Source organism: Mus pahari, chromosome 11 (genome assembly GCF_900095145.1).
Source record: "Mus pahari chromosome 11, PAHARI_EIJ_v1.1, whole genome shotgun sequence".
NCBI classification, from domain to species: Eukaryota; Metazoa; Chordata; class Mammalia; order Rodentia; family Muridae; genus Mus; species Mus pahari.
In genome coordinates this window covers 68,453,721-68,475,373 of record NC_034600.1, presented here as the reverse complement: position 1 = coordinate 68,475,373, position 21,653 = coordinate 68,453,721, and the positions used below count along the sequence as shown (strand labels likewise).

Here is a 21,653-nt window from a genome sequence, read left to right as displayed (position 1 = left end):
TATTCTCTCTCTCTCTCTCTCTCTCTCTCTGCCTACCTGTCTGCCTGCATTTTTGTCTCTCTGTATCTATCTATCTATCTATCTATCTATCTATCTATCTATCTATCTATCTATCTATCTATCTATCTATCTAATCTTATATCTATCATCTATCTATTTATCTCTCTCTGCATCATCTATCAATCTATCTATCATCTATCTACCTCATGTGTGTCTGTGTCTGTCTGTCTCTGTATGTGTATGTTGTGGAGTCCACATTTGTGTGAAAGAATGATCAGAGTCTGTGTGTGTGAGTATGTGTGTGTGTGTGTGTGTGTATGTGTTTGTAGGCTTGAGGTTGATTGAGGAATCTTTCTTATCACTCTCCTTTCTTTTTACTGATGGAAGTTATCTTATTGATAAGGCATTGTCTACCTATTCAGTAGCTTTTGGGATCCTTGTCTTTGGACTACCATGATTATAATCTAGAATTTTTACCTAATGTTTAGATAACACATACTCTGTTCTTTTTGTGTAGCAAGCTCTATATGCACTGACTCATTTTCCCAAGTCCTCCATATATTAATAATTTAATCAACTTTAGTCTGCTAATTCATTAAATTACTTAATTATAATAATTTGAAAAAACAATGGAAATAAAATATGTAACTATACTTTAATTCACATTGAAAAACCTTAAGACGTAAGCCAAATCTTCAAGTACTTGTGAGATCAAGATTATAACATACCTTACTAAGCTGTTAGCACTGTCTGGATCCTGTGCCAAGACAGTGCCAACAATTGTCCCAATCTTGGCATTTTCATAGACTTCCATGACATAGGAAGGCATAGAAAAGAGTGGTGGTTCATCCACATCCCCAACAATGACCTTCAGCATGGTGGCATCCTTAAATGGACCCAAGTGGGAAAAACGGAAATCCAGATGTGTGTTTGCTCCTTCAATGTTGAGTGTGTAAGACTTCTTTTTCTCATAGTTCAGTGGCTGCAGAGGAGAAACGTGATAGCCAATGTTAGAACTTCCACATTTTTCAAAGATGCAATTATTTTCTTACTTATGAAAACCATATGAGATATATCAACTTACTTTTCTTTCAAAAAATTAGCTATAATATTTTCCTAAATTGTGATATCCAAACAGACATAATAGAGATTTTGCATAGCTTTAAGTGGGGTGGTAACTACTTACAGAAATAAATTCCCCTCTGGAAAACCAAATTGCTTTCAGAGACTCTTTTTAGTCCTATCCATCCTCTACCATCCAGGAAGTATTAAGTGGTTATTTTAAAAATTTATGCTGGTAACTTGTTTAAAATTTAAAATGAGTCTGGCAGTGGTGGTACTTGTCTTTAAACCCAGCATTTGAGAGGCAGAAGCAGACTGATCTCTGTGAGTTCGAGGCCAGCCTGAACTTCAGACCTAGTTCAGGACAGCCAGGACAGCACAAAGAAACTCTGTCTTGAATAACCAGAAACAAACACAACAAACAAAATAATGAAATAACTTATAGCATTTATGTGATTTCTCTCACATTAGTTTCTAATTATTTTTTGTGTATTTTAAATTGGAGATATTGTGGTTTTGCTATTGCCTTAATTCCTTCTACAATTGTGCTCTTTAACAGGTAGATCGTTTGAAAATGTTTTCTTCTCTTCCGTGTATAGTATTTTCAGTCTATCGTGTTTATTCTTTATGGTGTACAAAATATGTAGTTTGTTTTCTTACTTTGTACTGATGGTATTATTTCATCTATTGTGCTTCTCATATTCCTTATTAGATTATGACATTTGGAGAAAATTTTCAATAGCAGTCTTTTTCTCATGGCTTGCTTATACCTATTTTAGCTTTGACCTTGTATTAATTGGTCATTATAATCATTTCAGTTTCTTTCTTAATTTAAAAATTTCCAATAGGAATTTGTGTTCGAAGAAAGAAGCCAGGGTCTGATGCATAGGTAAATAGCCTAATTAATTAAATAGAATATACAACCAGTTCGCCAACTAATAGCTACCTTCAATTATACAAATAAATTTATTAGTAATATATATTAAAATATTATAAGTATATATAAATATATATTGGACAGCATGATTTTGACTTTACATGCAATGATATTAACCAGTGCTTTGTCTTAAATAAAGATGTTCTATTATTATAGGATTCAAAATAATAAACAAGTAATTTATTTGTAAGTCATATTGTTTTTTATGTATTAATGATGTAAGTTGATAAAAATATGCATGTGGATAGGTGAATTTACTTTTTGAGAAGAACTAAAAACATTTGGAAAATGCTAACAAAAGTGTGCTTTTATATTTACATGTGTGTCTGTTGCACAACATTATCTCAGATTTAATTTCAGTTGTAGAAACTTTGGATAGGGAAGGTAGAACAGAGGGTATGAGATACTTTCTTTCACTTGGTACCTATTGATGTCTTCCTTGGGGCTACTCATCTTGATAAATATCTGACAAAATAAGTACATAGAACTATTTCATCCCTATTTAGGCTTCTGATGTTAAACTGCCCTGATTGAACATCATAGGCTTTTTGTTCTTGGTTGGGATCAGCTATAGCTATCCCTTATAGAGGGATTTCGATATTTTGCTTTACCTGAAAGAGCTGTCCTAGTCATTTAGGTTGCTTAGACTGAACACCACAGATTTGTCATTGTCATCGGCTTAATCTTGTAACATCTCTAAATGTTAGGACATTCTATAACAAAACACTAGCAGATAGGCTGTCTCATCAGGCCCACATCTACATTTGCAAATAGACTCTGATATTCTTAGATTATAGTCATGGCATCCATATTTATTTCTATTTGCATGGAGTACCACATCCTATTTATGAATCTGTTATCTAGACCTAAACATCTCTTACAGACTTTATGCCTAACTGTTGTCATAATGAAGATGAAGCTTCAAGATGCGACTTGTGGGAGTTATATATGCCTCATTCAACATTGTGGAGAATAGGGACCTGAAAGGTGTCCTTATGGGGAACTTGTAAACATAATCTCCAGTACTACTAATGATCATTTCTTCCATCCATTCTTGATTGCCTTAGACGCTGGCCTTCTTAGGTTGTGAACATTGTATAGACAGGATAACATCTTCTTAGTTTCAAATTTGAGCCTAGGAGTTGGAAAACTCCTAGAGCCAAAGTGACATGGTCAACACTGGGACTCTAGAGCCATTTGACAGCTTTTTAAAGCTTTTATAAAAAAATCTCAGAAAATTAGAATCTCAAAATCTGATCATATGTAATCCACTTATATGCACATGGAATAAAAAAATCATATACATTTAGATTTGTATGCTTTTAATGATGGGTTAGTTAAGTCTGCAGTCTGTAGTCTGCTAATTAGAAATAGTTTTCTTTGGAAAGAACTGAAACTAAAAATAACTCTCTAAAATAATTAATTCTCCTTTTCTAGATTTTTTTACTTTCCTTTCAAGAAATAAGAATGTGACTCTGACAGCATTATAAATCTAACACAAATTAAAACAAGGTATCCCAAAACGTGTACATATTTGCTACATCTTGAGGACCAGATAGGTGCTAGATAGATGTTCAATGTTTATGAGCCCTACTATCAGAGAACCACTTTCTAGTTCCCAGCACCCACAAAGAATTTCACAACTATTTGTAACTCCATGTGCATTGTTCTGACCAGTAAGCATGCCAGACAGTTACATGGTTTACATACTTACAACACACATATTAAATATACAATGAAAAGAATTAAACAATGACAACAAAGAATTATGGAGGAATACCACCCTCTTTACATCTGGAGTAGACTTCTAGTATGTAGATATGCCACTTATAGGAAGCAGAAGGCAAGGGGCCTCATGTTTGCTTAATGTCACGGTTTATAATATTATTTATGAAACTTACTTTGTGTAAAACTCTTTGACCAAGGTTCTTATCATTCTAAAACTTGGGTCATATGGTTTCACTAATAATACACAGTTTTTCTCACAACACAAAATTTTAAAACATCCATCTTCATTCATTCATTGTTAGAGAATATTACTTCCCTTCGACTCCGGAAAAATAGTGAAGGAAAATTTGCCCACATTTGGTTTATCTTGATGTTACTTTCAAGCTGTGTATCTAAGAGAATAAAACACATTTTTTTTTTTTATTTTAGCACATCCCGTTGACAAAATAAATGTCACGTGTCTTAATGCTGCCCATCTAATGGTAAGGTGCAGGTTGTTTGTGTGGACACATGGTTTCATGTTGATGATCATCTAATATAAGTTTAACTACCTCCACACAGACATGACTGTCCTGGGAGACTTGTTTGCCAAGAATGGCAGATGGATAGATAGGGACCATCTGCAGCCACAAAGGAAGGAGAGAGTAAATTCAGGTTGTGTCAGAAATTTAAAAACAGATTTACTACTGTGAATTGGAACATATTAAGAGTTTCTGTTCTGAATACTACCTGATGATACTGAATTGCACCATTACAAAAACTGATATGAAATATACATTTATTCATTTATTCTGTACATTTCAAAATTATTTATTTAATACCAAATAATTTTTGTATTATAACCACAAAATTATATAAATGTGGCAATATATCATTTGCCTATGCTATAACTTTGGTAAGCATGTACAACTACCCATTGCTTATAAATTAAAAACTCTACAAATCCTTAGAGGTTTTTGTATCTATAGAGTATTCTTTCTATGGAGATTAATATTCCTTAGTTACAATCAAATTTCTTTCACCTAAATAAAATCCATCAAACACAGTAAGTTACAAAATGTAAAATGTATTTACCAGGCCACATAAATCAAAAAGCAAACTGGAAAAATATAAAAGAGAAAATTAATTCTGACTATTGATGTATCATGAAAAGCAAATAACAAGAAACATCTAGGAGTTTGTAAACTAAAATCATAGAAATTTTTTGGTTTTGCTTTTGTTTTTTGTTTTGCTTAAACAAATGGAATAACTATGGTCAGGTGTGACTTATAAAGGCACCGTCACTGCATTCTTAAGCCATTGATAATTCATGATAAATTAGAGCTCTAGTGTAACTTCATTTTACAATGTTAAACACTTATGCTCATAGATTTTTTTTTTCTCTGCACACACTGACAGTCATTCCAAATTGATCAACTATGCTAGGCAGTGCTCAAGGTAAAAGAGGAATTATGGACACAGCATTTCTCCTGTTAGTGATAAGAATCTGTATGAAAAGAATGGAGTACAGTCTGTGGCAAGAAGTTGTTCATTATTACTTACGGATTCTGTTTATTGGTGGTTGTTTATTCTGTTTATTATTATGGTCATGTGTTTATTGGTGGTTGGGTGTGATTATTTGAATCGTTCTAGTTTACAAGACTGTAAAAACAGGATAAGTCTCCTGGGTAGAGTACTGCAAGTCTGCATCATTAGTTTGTATTTACTGTGCAAGGCAGCTAAGATCATTTTGGTTTTGCAATAAAATATCATAAACATTGGCTAATGCGTTAGGAGAACAATTCCAGGCTTGAAAGCAAAACATTCCTCTGTGGGTTTGTTTGTTTATTGATTTGTTTTCTTGATGGTTTTTTGTTTTGTTTTAATATCATTTGCTTTAAGAATTTATTGCAGTTCAAAGTATGTGAGGTTTGTTTGCTTATTCAGTTATCTATTGTGAAAATGGCTCTTGAATTTAGGGTATTGAATATGCAAAGCAAACAGTTTACCACTGAGCTATTTGATATACCTAAAATGAATTAATTAATTATAAATTACCATCTACTGCAAAAAGCAGCTTTTCTGATGAGAGATGAGTGAGGCACAGATCTACAAGTATAGTACTATATCATCAGGGACCTTTTTATTGGTATGTCAATTTAGCAGTATAATAATAGTAGATTTCCCCCTGGTACTCATAATCACTCTAATCTCAGGTACTTACCTTTATTTTAGAGTCAAATATGTATTCCATCTAATGGAGTGGGCCTTAAATCCAACCAAATAGTGGTTGTTGGATCCAATAAAATTTGTATTTTGCAGGAAGGGCCACTATGGACCTGTATGGCAGGTATGTAACAAGATTCATGGCTGGGTAAGAATGATAATAGACTCACTCTTCAGTGACACACATAGCATGATTCAGCATTGTATATGGTAGTCAGTAGGGGTGAAATTTTAGTTTCTAGTTAGGCAGCATAGACTTTATGTTCAGTGACATACGCAAGTGGTATCTTCATCAATATTCCTTTGCTATCAGAAGGATGGTAACCATTGCCTATAGTGTTTGGAGGATCATGATACATCCTTTGGCCAGTAAGTCAAAAAGATGGTGCCATTCTAGTATTGGAGGTTTACTTGATAGCATATATCTCTAATTGAGACATTGTGTACCCCAAGATATACTAATTTTAAACATATTTTATACATGAATGTTTAGGATGCTAATATAGTAATACATTTCCATTTGACTTTTCAAAAATAACTTGGTGTTAATTATTTCCTCCCCTTATTCCCTAGTTTATCCTTCTCTCCCTTCTCTTTCCTATTTAAACCTCTACAACTGGATGGTTTGCAGACAACAAGAGACTTTAAGGTATGTTGTCTTAAATGGGATGACATTTTCAAACTACTCCATTGTCTTAGTCATGGTTTCTATTCCTGCACAATCATCATGACCAAGAAGCAAGTTGGGAAGGAAAGGGTTAATTCAGTTTACACTTCCATACTGCTGTTCATCACCAACAAAAGTCAGGACTGGAACTCAAGCAGGTCAGAAAGCAGGAGCTGATACAGAGGCCAATGAGGGATGTTCTTTACTGGCTTGCTTCCCTTGGCTTGCTCAGCTTGCTTTCTTAAAGAACCCAGGACTCCCAGCCCAGGGATGGCACCACCCACAATCGGCCCTCCTGCTTGATTACTAATTGAGAAAATGTCCCATAGCTGGATCTCATGGAGGCACTTCACCAAATCAAGATCCTTTCTCTGAGATAACTCGAACTTGTGTCAAGTTGAAACAAAACCAGTCAGTACACCAGTCAAGACTCAGATATATATGCATCAAAGGAGGCAGAAAGAGGAGAGCAAGAACCAATAGTGGTTGATGACTTCCAATGCTGAGCCTGGGGTGGCCTTGATCAGGACAGAGTAACAAAGTTCCTGCCCCTGGGACACAGTCCCAGTGTGAGCTACCAGGAGTGTCAATGGCTGCTGTGGTGTAAGACTTGTTTGTGTAATAATATACACATTTTCAGGAACCAGTACTAGCAGTGGATGATTCTTTCCTGAGGAATGTTTTCCCTCTTAATCTTAATGAGTCCATGATAAAATTAGAAACAGTCTGAGTCCAGGAGTTGATGGTGTGGCTGTCTCAGCAAAATGGTAAAGGCTGGGATCTTCGGGGCAACCCTTAAGTCTGTGGAAAAGAATTCTAAATCCATGAGTTTAAAAATACATAATTTCTAATCTATGCAAATATGGATGCAATATGAATTATGAGGAGCTTCTTGAATCTAAAGGAGCTAAGGTAGCTACACTATGAGCCAGTTTGTCAGAAAACTAAAAAGGGCAGGGAGATACAAAGGCAAGAAAATTCCTGAGCTTAGTCATCCTTAGGACACAGTCAGGGCTCAGATGCAGTAGAAATGGTATTTTCAGAGCAAAGTCCCACCCAATTAGTTTATCCTCTGTGCTTAACAAAGATAGGTAGATCTCTGAATTATTATTGCAGTGTTTAAAGAAAATGTGTGCTTACTGTCTCCTAAGAATTAAGGGGCTGAGATTTCAGGATACTGATTCATAAGATCAATCAAAAGGATATCTGAAAGAAATGGATGAAGAGATGTGCAAACAAAATCTGGGATTTTGGTCTGCATTTGATGAGCTACCAGAACTCTATAGCAGTTCTTCCAAATTTTTCTCTAGAGAGAGTTAATCTCACCAGAGTTCTCTGAAGAGTGAAAACAGCTCTTGAAGAATTTTTTCAAGATAACAGCATTTCTAACTTGGTTGGAAGATCCAGTAATTCCTTATAGCAGCTTTTCTGACTTTGGTCAGAAAACCCATGAGTTATCCAGCTAGCTATAAGAGTTATTACTAGCAGAGAGAGCTGTCTCAACCAGATAATTTTTCTAGAATAACAAGAAAAAGCTGTCTAACTCAGAGCAGAACACACACACACACACACACACACACACACACACACACACACACACACACACAAAGAGCAGTCCAGACACAACCTAAGTCACCATCTTGGATTCATGAATTGACTTCGAATTGTTCTTCTCACAGTAACCAGACACCCCTTTCTTAGAACCCCCTCCAAGCTGAGGCTGGTCCTTGGAGTTCCAAGAAGCATGTCTCCCAGACACAACAGAAATAAGGACACATGAACTCACAGAGTCCATGAGAACTTACATAATACCTGCACAAATTCAAGCCTGACAGAATCCAAACATGGAGACAGAGAAATGGGCACAATGTCTTACCTCTAACCAGGAAGCTATTTATAATTGATACCTGCTACAAGAAGGAAAGAAACTCAGTTTTTCTCAATAAATTCTCACTGAGTATATCAGTAGTTCTCCAGGGAAAGTATCAAGAATAGCCAACTTAAAACTAAGTCCATCTTTTTTGTGTGCTTCTTTTAGCTTCTATTTTGTTTATTTTTACTTTCATTGTCATGTTTTATTTTATTTTTATGAAGTTAATGTGTAAATGAGAAATACTGGTATAATTTTTCAAATTTTGTAGCTCTTAGTTCCTTTTATATCTTCCATATTTCTTAATAAACAAATTCATTTATAAATTTTCTCTTTATAAATTTTCATGGTACTAATATTTGTTTTCTAACCTTTGGTTGTTATTAACTAATCTTCTCTTCTAATCTTCCAATTTTAGATGCATATTAATTTATCTAATTTTATTATTATCAATTTGGTTTTGGTCATTAATATATTTAGAAGTTGAATATTCTGAGACATACTTAACACACCACTTTGTACACAGTGTTTTGTGCCTTGAGTGTTTATGGATATTTTGAAAATGTTACATACACATAGTTAATTGGTGAGTTTAGGATACAATTTACTTTTTGTTCCTAATTTTATTTTTGAATTTATCATTATGGGCATGTTATTTCCTATAGAGCCTTGTGCTTCCATTACCACATATGTAACCTAAACTACTATGCTTCAAATATCTCTGGTTTAGTAGGAAAAGAAGTCTTCTGACATTTGGAAAAAATGATCATATATTTGTTTTGTTGGCTTTTAGTAGCCAGCTTTTCATAATATGCTCATGTGACAATTTTCACCTACAAGTATTAATGCCATAAAGTACCCCTATTTCCTTTATGAATTATTGGTATTACTTATTTTACTTCCTTTACGTTGATTATTCTTATAGAAAATACAATCGATTTCCTGCCTCTAACTCATGTTCTTTTATATTTAACTAGTTGTCAGTTAAACAATTGATGAGCATTCCCCCCACCTACCCAATTTCTGTATTAGGAGGATATTATTTGTACATTTTAGAGTGAACACCTTTATCATTCTTGTCTCCCTCCCCTGACCCTGCTGGCAGTTCTCTTCAGTGTTCTGACAGTCCAGTTGTTTTATCCCACACATAGTTGTCCCAAAGTAATACATTTCAGAGTGTACTTCCGTTTTAAATCACTGTATGTGTTACTGTATGTATGTAAGTGTGAGTAGAGAAATGAATTTGATGTCTCATAACGATGGAATTCACAGGACAAACTTGGGATTGGCTGTCATATATTGCTTGAAGGTAAAATTACTCTTGTTCTCAGGGTTGCATATATTTCTCAGTATGTTATATAAATCCTTTCAGACTTGAAAGGTAAGGTTATTAGATATAAATAAACTGAGATCAAAACAGTTTTACAATAAATGAATAGTATTATCATACACCCATGTTTTGACAATACTTCATATCTACACAGTTTTCTGCAAAGGAAACCATATTCTGTAACTCATATTCATATTTCTTGAGTCTGAAATAATTCTTAGTACATGGAAAGTGACGAATAGTCCATCCCTCACAAATATACTTGTTTAACATGTTACTTCATTAACACATGCATAATTTCGTATTATTTCTGAAATATGAATTGTCAACAGCTAACCTGTACTCTGTGTTTAATGTAAATAGGTTCACTTAATCTTGACTTATAATTAATTGTTCAATTGTTCTTCTCATACAACTGAGGATAAGAAGTTATAAAAATTGAGAAATGGAAGCAGCTACAAATGAATTGAATGTGTTTTTGATCCAGCTGTGTACTCTCACTTTTAATATTGAAGTTATATTGTTCAACACCTAATAGAAGAGCAGATAGCTTGGCATAAAGTAAGTGAATAAATACAAAGAATTAGACTTTCTGTGCATATATTGTCCTCAGTAATAAAATTGCTCATTCATCATTTTTCTAACTATTTGGTATTAAATGTAAAATGAGTCAATAAGTTCTTTGTTCTAATTATAAGATGTCTAAGTTATTTTGTAACATCTTTAATTAAAATAATTATTCAGCTATGAAACTAACAATATTTAGACAAATTTCTTTAACTTCTTTTTTTCTGCAAGAAGTACCTACCCAGGACAATTTTACTTTCCTTGGGCAATTGGATTTCTCTTACTACTCTTTAGATAATGCTCAATTCTGTAATTTAATACCTCATTATCAATAGTTAAGTGTGATTTTCATGGAAGATTTTACTCTCTTAATTTTATCTCATTATTCTAAGTAATTGTTTTTACATATCATCGCTCTTTCTCACATATAATACAGCACTTTTGCTCCTTAATATAAATCCATTTCACATTAACATAGATAGTTGCAATCTATCACATCAGAGTTTCTCTATCTAAATGTACATATTTAGAACATTTAAATAGTTTCTCATCAATTTCTTTCTTGTACTGTCCCTTCAAATATCTTTGTGTGTTTCTCCTTTCGAACTATATTACCTTGATAACTATATGGATACTGAAACTAATATCCAGCCAAGGCATATTGGTCAAATTTTCATGGAGTACAGGGTGGAAGGATTCTAGATTCTGTTCTTCTAGGCAATAGGAAAGTTTTGCCTTTATGTAATTTATGTGTTGTCCCTTCACTTGCATTTGTATTTCACCGTCAGTTGATAATGATTCAGTAAAGTTCCCATTTCCATACATTAAAATTTGATTTTAATTCTGGAAAACAGACAATCCAAAGTAGTATATAATATCACAATAGCATCATTGCTTATAATTCTCTTCAATGTTTGCATTATAAATTATGATACGTTAGCATAAGGAAAAATAAAATTAAATAGACTAGCTCTTCTCTGACTGAACTTCCTTGCTTGGCATGCTTTACAGTCAATTTTTTTAGGTTTTCCCAGGGTATTGGACATCTGTGGAATGAGAATTGCATAAGCTCACTTTTATAGATTTCACTTAACAAAATTGTGAACATTAATATGGTTACAATTCCAATATCAATAGTAATTAGAATAACATGTTTTATATTTCTCTCAAACATGAAAACAAATGAAAATATATTTAATCTCAAATAATCTTTATATAGTTTATTAGACACAATTTTATCCATGTACATTGATATCTGTATATACACATATATGTATACACATATCCACATATATGCATATATATGCACACATACATCTATACATATATACTAATTGTATAAATATATTTCTATGTAAGACATAGGTAAAAAATTTATCAGTATTAATGATTCAATATAACTCAGCTAATCACAATGTTTTATTAGATTACCAGTTTCCAGTACTGTAAATGTATTATGTTGAGCATTATTATATATATTTAAAATAATAACAAACAATTAGTAGTTTTAATTTATTCATTATTCCAGGATCATAGTCATGCCTAATGTTAACCGTAAAGAATAGAGTTTGCCTAATACCTTTCTTTTTTCATATATGATAGAAATAGAGCAATTCAGCTGATCAAACTGAAATCTGGACTCTACATTGCTTCTGGAAAAGCAAAAAAAATTCTCAGATACTAGAATTGTCTAAGAGTAGAATAGCAAACAATTGTTCCTAATGAAGAGGTAATTAGAATCACAATGTGAAATCATCATTATTTTTGTGTTTGTAATACACATTCAAATATAATTTTTTGTCTTATTTGTTTTCCTTTGTGGTCCAACAGACATTAAAAATCCATAGAAAAGTAATTAAGAATAGAATATCTTTTAATCTTTTATTCAAAGCAAAAGAATAACCATAAAAGTCTCAATAAATGTAATATTTAAAAGAACAAATATATGTTATTTGACATGATACTAATATGATTAAAGTAAAAAATATATCATATTCTCTTAAATTGGCTGTAGTGTCTCTGTGGGCACTGCACGTATGTAGTACACAGAGTTCTTATATGAATGCAATATATTAGATACATAAAATAATAATAAATATTTAAGATAACTTTATGTTTTAAAAGAAATTATGTTGTGTTTTTCACCAATTGCATTCCGTAGAATCTTTCTCCTAAACATCACAAGCTGTCACCAATGATATCAATTCCCCTCCATAACCTGACAATAATGTACTATTGCTGAAGATATCACTGAGGCAATTGAACACAGAGAAGTCAAGCTGGTTCCTAACTAGTATCTTTATCTCAACTGAAAAGCATCCATGGTGCTGGAATTCATTACAACAGAGGAGAAAGTGATTATCGATATCTATTAGCTCCATACCCTATGACTTAGAGCAGCATCATGTGTGCAAAATATACTGGTGAGAATCTGGCATAAATGTTATGGGCTAACCAACCACTTTAAAAAAAGAATTGATTTGAGGCTCACTCCATTAGATGGATCCTATCAGACACTGTCAATCTGGTAAACAAACAAACAAACAAACCCACAGAAACTAGATAGGGAAAACCCACTTGATTATTATTTAAAAGGAACATAGCAATAAAATTATTCCCTCTGATTTATTACTATACACATAGTTCAGAGCATTAATTACTCTCTACTAGAGAAGCCTCTCATTGTGACGGATGAGAATTAACACAGAGGCCCCCAACTGTAGAATCAACAAAGAATGAGAAACATTTGAGTACTTACTTAGTCCTACTTAGATGCCTTGATCATGCCCTGCCTGAAGACTCTGGGAACTTTGCAGAAGAGGAGATGGGAAGAATGTAAAAGCCAGAGGGTGTAAATGACTCCTAGGAAACTGTGCCTCTCTAGGACTGATTTGCATATACACTCGAGAGAATCAGAGACAGCATACTCAAGACTTTATTGTCAAGACACACAAAGTCTAAGGACATACAATGAATAGTGGACAGAATATGTCAATGCTAATTAAGAATCTATGTGAAAGTTATACCTCTGGAGAAAAGAATAACCGGTTGTTCTCCAATGGAGTGTCAGTAAGTGTATCAACCACAGACAAGGTCAGGCTTATGTTCAGAAGTAACTGGGCACCACAAATTGTGCTCCTTAATTTTTGTGTGACTTTTGCTTTGTTCAGATTTGGTACCATTTATTGTTTTTTTTTTCTTTCTTTGCTTTGCTTATCATTTTGAAAGTGACAAAGAATATGAAGTTGGAAGATGAGGAAATTAAGGAAACCCTAGAGAGAAGATATTAAGAGTTGAGAAAGAATATAATCAAAATACATTGCATAAGTTTATATTTCTGAAGCCAGTATATGCAACACAGAAAAAGCTATATAGAATAACAAGAAAAAAAAAAAAGCCTACATTGATCCAGGTGATGGAACAATTAAATTAATCAAGATTAACAGTGGAGAAGCTTCCACAAGAAGGAGTGGTCAAGCTAGGTTGAGGTGCATTTACAACAAAATTTTGGCTGTTTTGTGCAAACAAAGACTGAATTGAAGTTGTCTCTTATTTATGGGAGAAATTGAATGAAATGCCATATGTTACTTTTAAAAATAAATAAAAACAAGATGTTATGTCCTGAGTTAATAAATAATGAGGTAAGAAATATAAAGATATGTACTTGTGAAAAAAAAAAAAAAAAGTAGTAACCTTGAAGTTAGAATGGCAGCTTCGGGAGGAATGATTCAGTTATGCAGACCAATTGTTCCTGTAGCAGATCTGGACTTGCTGCCCAGAATTCCCATGGTGCTCCCTAACCATACATAGCTCTATTCCCCAGGGATCTTATGCCTTTTTCTCACCTCCACAGGCACCAGCCATGCAAACACACTCAAGCAAAATCCTCATATGCATACCATAAACAAACCAAACAACAACAATAATACCCAGAACAACTTCTCCACAGGGACCTTTTTATAAAGTGACATCAATAGGAGGTTCTGACAGCCTCCTAGACACAACCCACCCTCAAGCTTCAGATGGTTTTCGTCAGAGAAATGAACGAAGCTTCCAATTCTTCCTTATCTTTCTCACCTTTCCACCTAGTCAGGCTCCATTAAACTACGAGTGAAACTTATCAAAGGGTATTTACAAGGTTCCATGCAATGCGTCAGTGAATCCAACTTGGCAATTTCCCGATGAAGCGATGATATGGAGTGGGATGAGCCAGTGTGCCTGCTGCTGATTTATAGAGCAGCACTGATTTTGATCTCTGAGGAGATTAGCTTTTCTGCACTGCTGACTAAGGTGAGCTGCCTTAGAGATTAAGTAAGAAACAGGTTTTCAAGGATTGTTTTATCTGTATCATGCCACCTGAACCAGTATCTTATGAAGTTTAAAACACACTGGAGAACAGAGTTCACTTTTAAAATGCAATTACTTTAAAAATACACAGCAATACATTAACTGAGAAATTGATAGTAATTGGAAGATATAAAATAAAATTAATTCAGCTCTTCTGAACACAAACCTAGGAAAGCGAGCCCAAGTTGAAGACAATTAGGAATAATTATCAAGGTGAATTTCTTTAACTTGTCACTAATGTTTTGCCAATTGAAGTATTTTTATAAAAATCCATTGTATGCATAGAAAATACAATGTAGTCACTCAAATATGCAAACATGTGATCATTAATTTGGTTATTTTTGGAAAATAAACAAACTATGGTCATGTAGGTGATAAGAGTTTTTCATTATCCTCAATGATATAAAAGCACTTTTATATCATTTACCTTATTGATATTTACCTTATTGATATTGATTGATTTTATATCATTTACCTTATTGGTAAAGAAGCACTAGCTACTACTAGCTTTAGTTCTGAAAAATCTAATTGTGGTGGACTGAATCTCATCGCCCCCTTGGGCTCAGGGTTTGAATGCTTGATCCGTGGGAGGGGACACTATTAGGAGGTGTGGCCTTGTTGGAGTAGGTGTGGCAGTATTGGAAAGAGTATCAATATGGAGGCAAACTCTGAGATCTGATAAATGCTCGAGCCCTGCACAATGTGGAACACAGTCCCTCAAGATGTAGAACTCTGCTCGCTCCCCAGCACCATGTCTGCCTAGACCTTGTTTCTCAACTTGATGATAACTGGGAATAACCCTCTGAAAGTCTAAGTCAAGGCCGATTAAATGTTATCCTTTATAAGAGCTGCCTTTGTCATGGTGTCTCTAATATTATGCTAAATTTTAGAAAGTTAGTATTGCTCAATACTGGGATGGCCTGAATACCAGCATCCTATAACTAGACTGCTGTAAATATATCTGTAAATGTTCGTTATTTTCCCTCTTGTCCTTGTCCTTTGTTTGTCTCAAGGGTATGCACACTATCATAAAGTATTATTTTTCTATTATTGATCCTTTTCTTTCAAGATAATCCATCCAATGCTTTTTTTTTTTTTTTTTTTTTTTTTTTTTTTTGATTTTTGAGACAAAGTTTCTCTGAATAACCCTGGCTGCCGTGGAACTCACTCTGTACACCAGGCTGGCCTCCAACTCAGAAATCCACTTGTCTCTGCCTCCCAAGTGCTGGGTTTAAAGGCATGTGCCACCACTGCCCGGCCCAGTGCATCTCTTAAAATCAACAATTCTCTTGAGTTATCTCTTCCATTTTCATTCTCCCTTCTTCAGATTCTAGTATCCTATCATGTTAATATTCAAGTTACATACATTCATGACAGAAGATCGGAAAATTCAGTCACAAATAAAAATTAAAATTTAATTCCATTTCTCAGAATAAAAGCACTAAAAGTGGTTGGTCAACTTAGAGGAAAATTTGGGGGAAAGGAAAGAGCATAGTGAAATAAAGATTCAAGTTTTATGATAGGGGATTGAAAGGTTCTCATGATGATGGATTATCTGCATGGAGAGAGGAGATCATGCCATACATGAGGAGAATTATGGGGCAATTGGAACCATGTCACCAGACAAAAACTGGGATGGTAGAATGGATTCAGAAACCCAGTATTCTCATATCTGAGACCTAGAGGCATTTCATCTGCTCCTGACTCCATTTCTGTCCTGGAAGAAGTGACCACAACACACATGAGGATCATGACCACTAGGCATATAACACAGAATTCTCCATGCAAATGAGATATCTATATTGGCTAACCATGAGGATTGAGCCAATGAGATTCCGTTCCTGTACATTCCTTCCTGCAAAATGTATTTAATCTTTAGTCTACCCTGAGTCCGTTGTATGCACCTGTTTTCCACAATGAAAAATAAATAGTCTGGACAAGCAAGGACAGTTTCTCTCATCAAGAACTAATGTGAGGGGAACCCTTCATCATATAGAGCCTCGCTGCCTAAGTCTCCAGCAGAAGACCACTCCACACTCCTGGGCACATACACACACTGCTGAGCTGAGCTGGAGTTCCAGCCTGCTTTCCGCCATCCTTCCGGACTCATGAGGACCCCAACTGGATTCCTGGGAGTTACGGAACCCCCTGAACTTGGCTAGTCACCAGTCTGCACTGGGCACCTCCATTCCCAACTCCTAGCAGATCTCATGAGCGACTGAGCGCCCTTGAGTTTAGGAACCCGTGCTTCCTTGACCTCAGCCTGCCTTGTTTTTCACCCACTCTGGGGCCCCATCTTAGGCTATGTTTGTAACCTAAGATCCCTTCTTCTGTCCATCCAAGCTGAGTTTGCACACCCCAGCAATGTGGCAGAACGTGGAACCACAGAGAATCAGTAATTTAAAAGAGTACCACAAGGGAAAGATGGTCTTCTATGGAGTCTTTTATACATAAAAAGAAGAAAATATATAATATACAATACTAAAAACATTTTCTTTTAGTGACCAGAAACATATACATATACACATACAAATACACACAAACACACACACACACACACACACACACACATATATATATATATATATATGCTAAATTTTATTCCTGGAAATATTGGTGACTGATGTGAATCAGCATAATTTTTATTTACCTTTTTTAGGGAAAGTATTCCTTCTCTGGTGTCCTTGTCAGTGGAGATAGAGAATACTCCAATCCCGTCTCCGTTAGTGATGGAGTAGGTCATATCTGCATTTGATCCTGTGTCTGCATCATTTGCCTTGATTTTCCCAACAGCTGAACCAACTTGAGCAGACTCAGGAACATACAGTTGATAGTGTTCTGGAAAATATTTCATATTAAAGTTATAAACAATAATGTTCATAGCATACATATCTCATGAGAAATAAGAAGTATCTTATTGGCACTATCAAGTGAACATAATATATAATGAGATATCTATCAATATTCTTTTAGGTTGGCGTAAATATTTCAATATATAAATATTATAATATATGTAAAATAATAGACTTGTTAAAAACTTTTATTTATATATTACCTTATCTACATGTCATCTTTATCTACATATTATTACTTTTACTAAAACAAATGGACAATAATAGAAAATTTCATTTATAGTGAATAAAATTTAATCAGTCAAGCATAAGTAATCCCAGTTTACTTTAATATTATTTTAAGTAGTTAATAAAATTAAAAGTACATTTATTAATGTATTTTATTACAACATTCAAAGTTACAGTATAAATACTAGAACTCTTGAATTTAAATGTGATTAAATAAATCATTTACCAAATATTATAGCAATAATATTAAGCAGATAATATGTAAATAAAAATTTTGAACTAGAAATTTATATATATATTTATATTTATATCTAGTTTTGAACATGAATTCTATATTTTATTGTGGTACAAAAGACAAAAACAAAACAATGGATACCACAAATTCTCCCTCATATGTGGCCTAATTTAAAATCTCAATTTCTATATGTTCAGCTTGGAGTTCCTGTAGAGACCAAATATCTAGAAATGACTATGAAGGTACCAACTTAAGGAAGGGAAAATGTTAAAATGTTGGCAATTTTCAAGTGGAAGTGGTGGGGGACATCCAAGTTTAGTAAAGTTAGAAAAGGAGAAGATGCTGATATAGGTAGGCAAAGAAGTGGAGAAGAGAGTAAACCACACAGAAGATGCTCTGAAAATGGAAAACTAATACCTTATAACTGAACAACAAACAATTTATCAAAGAATGGAGATACTCTCCATGGCTGACAAAAAGCATAATCTAGAAGTCATTGGTTAATAAACAAAATGTATTTTGCCAAGTGTGGAGTACCTCCTTGTGACTTTTGAGCCAAGGAGGCCATAGATGCTGCCCAAAGAGTTCAGATTCCTTTTATTCCTATTGGTTGCCCACCAGAACATTGGCATTGGGACCCTATACGTTAAGTCATCACATACTGGTAGAATCATACAGAGAAGGAAATTTGAATTATGCAGGTAACTGTGCAGTTTTGTATAGCTACATAATATCATGCATTTTACTGCTGAATAAAATGGTATCAATTATATCACCTGATTTGAATCCCACTATGAAGACTATCAACCAGCCATATGAGATGAGTCCATTGTGAAACTGTCACGTGCCTGAGTTACTGACTGCTTCCCAAATCTGAGGCTCCACAGGAGAACATCCACACCAAGTACTGCATCTCCATTCAAAAGCCCACAACAGAGAGGAGGCTTAGATGGACGAGCTGATTCTGTTGTTTATTCAAATTGATATATTGTCTAACAACATTCTAAATATATAAACACACCCAGAGTCAGTGCTACTCTCAGGTATAGTCAGAGAAACCTCTCTTGTACTGAAATGTGGTGGCTGAAAAAAGCTTAGGGTTGCACTTGTGTCATTTTGAGAATGTGTAAGTTAAGTTTTCAGCCCTAAACAAGACAGTCTATTGTCCCTACTAAACACAGCGAATATTATGGAAGATGGGGTAGAAAAAAAAAAAACAAGGACTCAGAATACAGAAAATCAATTTGAAAATATCATCTTCAGGGCTGCATGCAGCCACTTCGATCAGTCACAGACTTCTAGCAAATTCTAATACTGGTAAGGGTATAAATAAGTAGGGTCTATCAATAATCAGAAACAGATGCATAAAGATTTTATGGAACTCTACGTATAATACAAAAACTATTTCCTAGTGATATATTCATGAAAGGGAACCATTGTTGTCACTTGTGTGCACCTACTGGTGGTAATCTATATGGAGCCAGTGGATAAATTCAATCATTAACTATAAACAATACCCAATATTATACTAAATGAGAAAACAAATATCAGGGAGGAGATAAAGATGTCCAATTTATTCAGTCTCATTAAACATTGAAAATACAAAAGACAATCAGAAAAGAGAAAATATTAAACAATGAATGAAGAAGTTCAAGTGCCCTGATTGGGTGAAGCCATGTTCCTATATGTAAATAATCTAACAATTCCACCAGAAAATTCTTATAGTAAATTAACACTTGCAATCTTGCACACCACAATAAACGATTCAAGGAAAGTTTAAGGAAGATATCCAATACACATCATTGTTGGTTTTTTTTTTTTTTAAATTTCTTTTATTGCATAGTTTATTAATTTACATTTCCTGCTTTACCCTCTGGGAACTCACTATCCCATCCCCAATCCCCCTGCTTCTATGAGGGTGCTCCCCATCTCACCAAACCCCCTCCTGCGTCCTCACCCTGGCATTCCCCTATACTGAGGCATTGAGCTTTCACAGGTCCAAGGGCCTCGCCCATTGATGCCCAACAAGGCCATCTTCTGCTACATATGGGGCTGGAGCTATGGCTTCCTCCACGTGTACTCTTTGGTTGGTGATTTAGTCCCTGGGAGCTCTGGGGGATCTGATTGGTTGATATTGTTGTTCTTCCTATGGGGTTGCAAACCCCTTCAGCTTCTTAACCTTGGAGTAAAAATAGCCTATATAACACAGATACTTGAAGACATTAAAGAAAGAAAAAGAGTAAGACTCTAGTAGATAAAAATACCCTCTGTGCTCATAGATAGGCAGAACAAATATTGTAGAAATAGCTCTTTTACTAAAAGCAGGCTCTTTATGTAACTCAATCTCTGTTACATTTACAATATCATTCTTCATAGAAACAGTAAAAGAAAACTAAAATCAATATGGATGTACAGAAGACAAGAGTGAAAGTAATCTGTCACAAACTCAATGATGCTGAAGGTGTCATTCCACTTTCAGGTTAATTAAGATTTATCATGCCAGATATACCATAACACCAGAACAAAAATATTCATGTAGAGAAATGAATGCAGCAGATGATACAAATACAAACCAATTCAGCTACCTCAGCTTTGATACAGTTCACAAAGTTACATGTTGGAGAAAAAGACAACATCCTTAACAAACGGTGCTGAACAAACCATGTATCCATATGTAGAGGAGTAAAAATAGATCCTCAGTTCTCACTCTGTATAAACTCCAAGTGAATAAAAGCCCTTAACATAAACCTGAACTCTGAGAGAGTGAGCGGCTGACATATGGAGCACACTTGAAGAAGTCTGCACAGGGAAAGACATTCTGAAAAGGATGCCAACAGTTCAGAAACGAAGTGAGAACTCACAAATAATAATAGGTAAAATTTAAAAGTTTCTATGCAGCAATAAAAACAAACTGCGAGGACAAAAAAAAAAGATACTGAGATAAAGGGTATACAGTGACCCATCCAACTTGAAATCCATCTCAAGGGGAGGCTCCAAGACCTGACACTATTACTGATGTTATGGTGTACTTACTGACAGGAGCCAAGTATGGCAGCCCTCCAAGAGGCCCAGCAAGTAGCTGAAAGAGTCAGATGCAGATAACTTACATCCAACCAATGAATAGAAGCTAGGAACCTCTGAGGCTGAATTAAGGAAAGGCTGGAAGAAGTTGAGGAGGAGGGCGACACTATAGGAAGACCAACAGTCTCAATTAACCTAGCTCCCCAAGATCTCTCAGACACTGAGCCACAAATCAGGCAGTATACACTAGCTGATATGAGGCTCCAACATATATACAGAAGAGAGGTGCCTGGTCTGGCCTCAGTGAGAGGAGATGCACCAAAACTTTGAGAGACTTGAGGCCCAAGGGAGTGGGGAAGTCTGGCAGGGGGTGTGGGGTGAAAGTGTAGGTTGGCAGGGCATCCTCTTGTAGACAAGGGGGAGGAGGAATGGGATGAGGAACTGTGGGAGGGTGGACCAGGAAGTTGATAATGAGTGCAGTGTAAAAAAAAAAAAATGAACATAGTAAAAAATAAATTTTTTTTATTATTATTATTTTCTTTATTTACATTTCAAATGCTATCCCGAAAGATTCCCATACCCCTCCCCCCACCTCTGTTCCCCT

At 34.8% G+C, this 21,653-nt stretch overlaps 1 protein-coding gene across 8 annotated transcripts in view; it reads right to left on the bottom strand.

Annotated features, from left to right (window-relative positions):
• The window catches only part of Cdh18 (cadherin 18), an 834,629-nt gene that overhangs the window by 64,534 nt on the left and 748,442 nt on the right, over positions 1-21,653 (bottom strand). For all 8 annotated transcript variants that reach the window (XM_029544026.1, XM_029544030.1, XM_029544027.1 and 5 more), the window contains 2 exons: positions 17,364-17,551; positions 729-982 (listed from right to left, as the gene is read on the bottom strand). In XM_029544026.1, the coding sequence (XP_029399886.1) occupies positions 729-982; positions 17,364-17,551 (442 nt within the window). The remainder of the gene's footprint in view (positions 1-728; positions 983-17,363; positions 17,552-21,653) is intronic.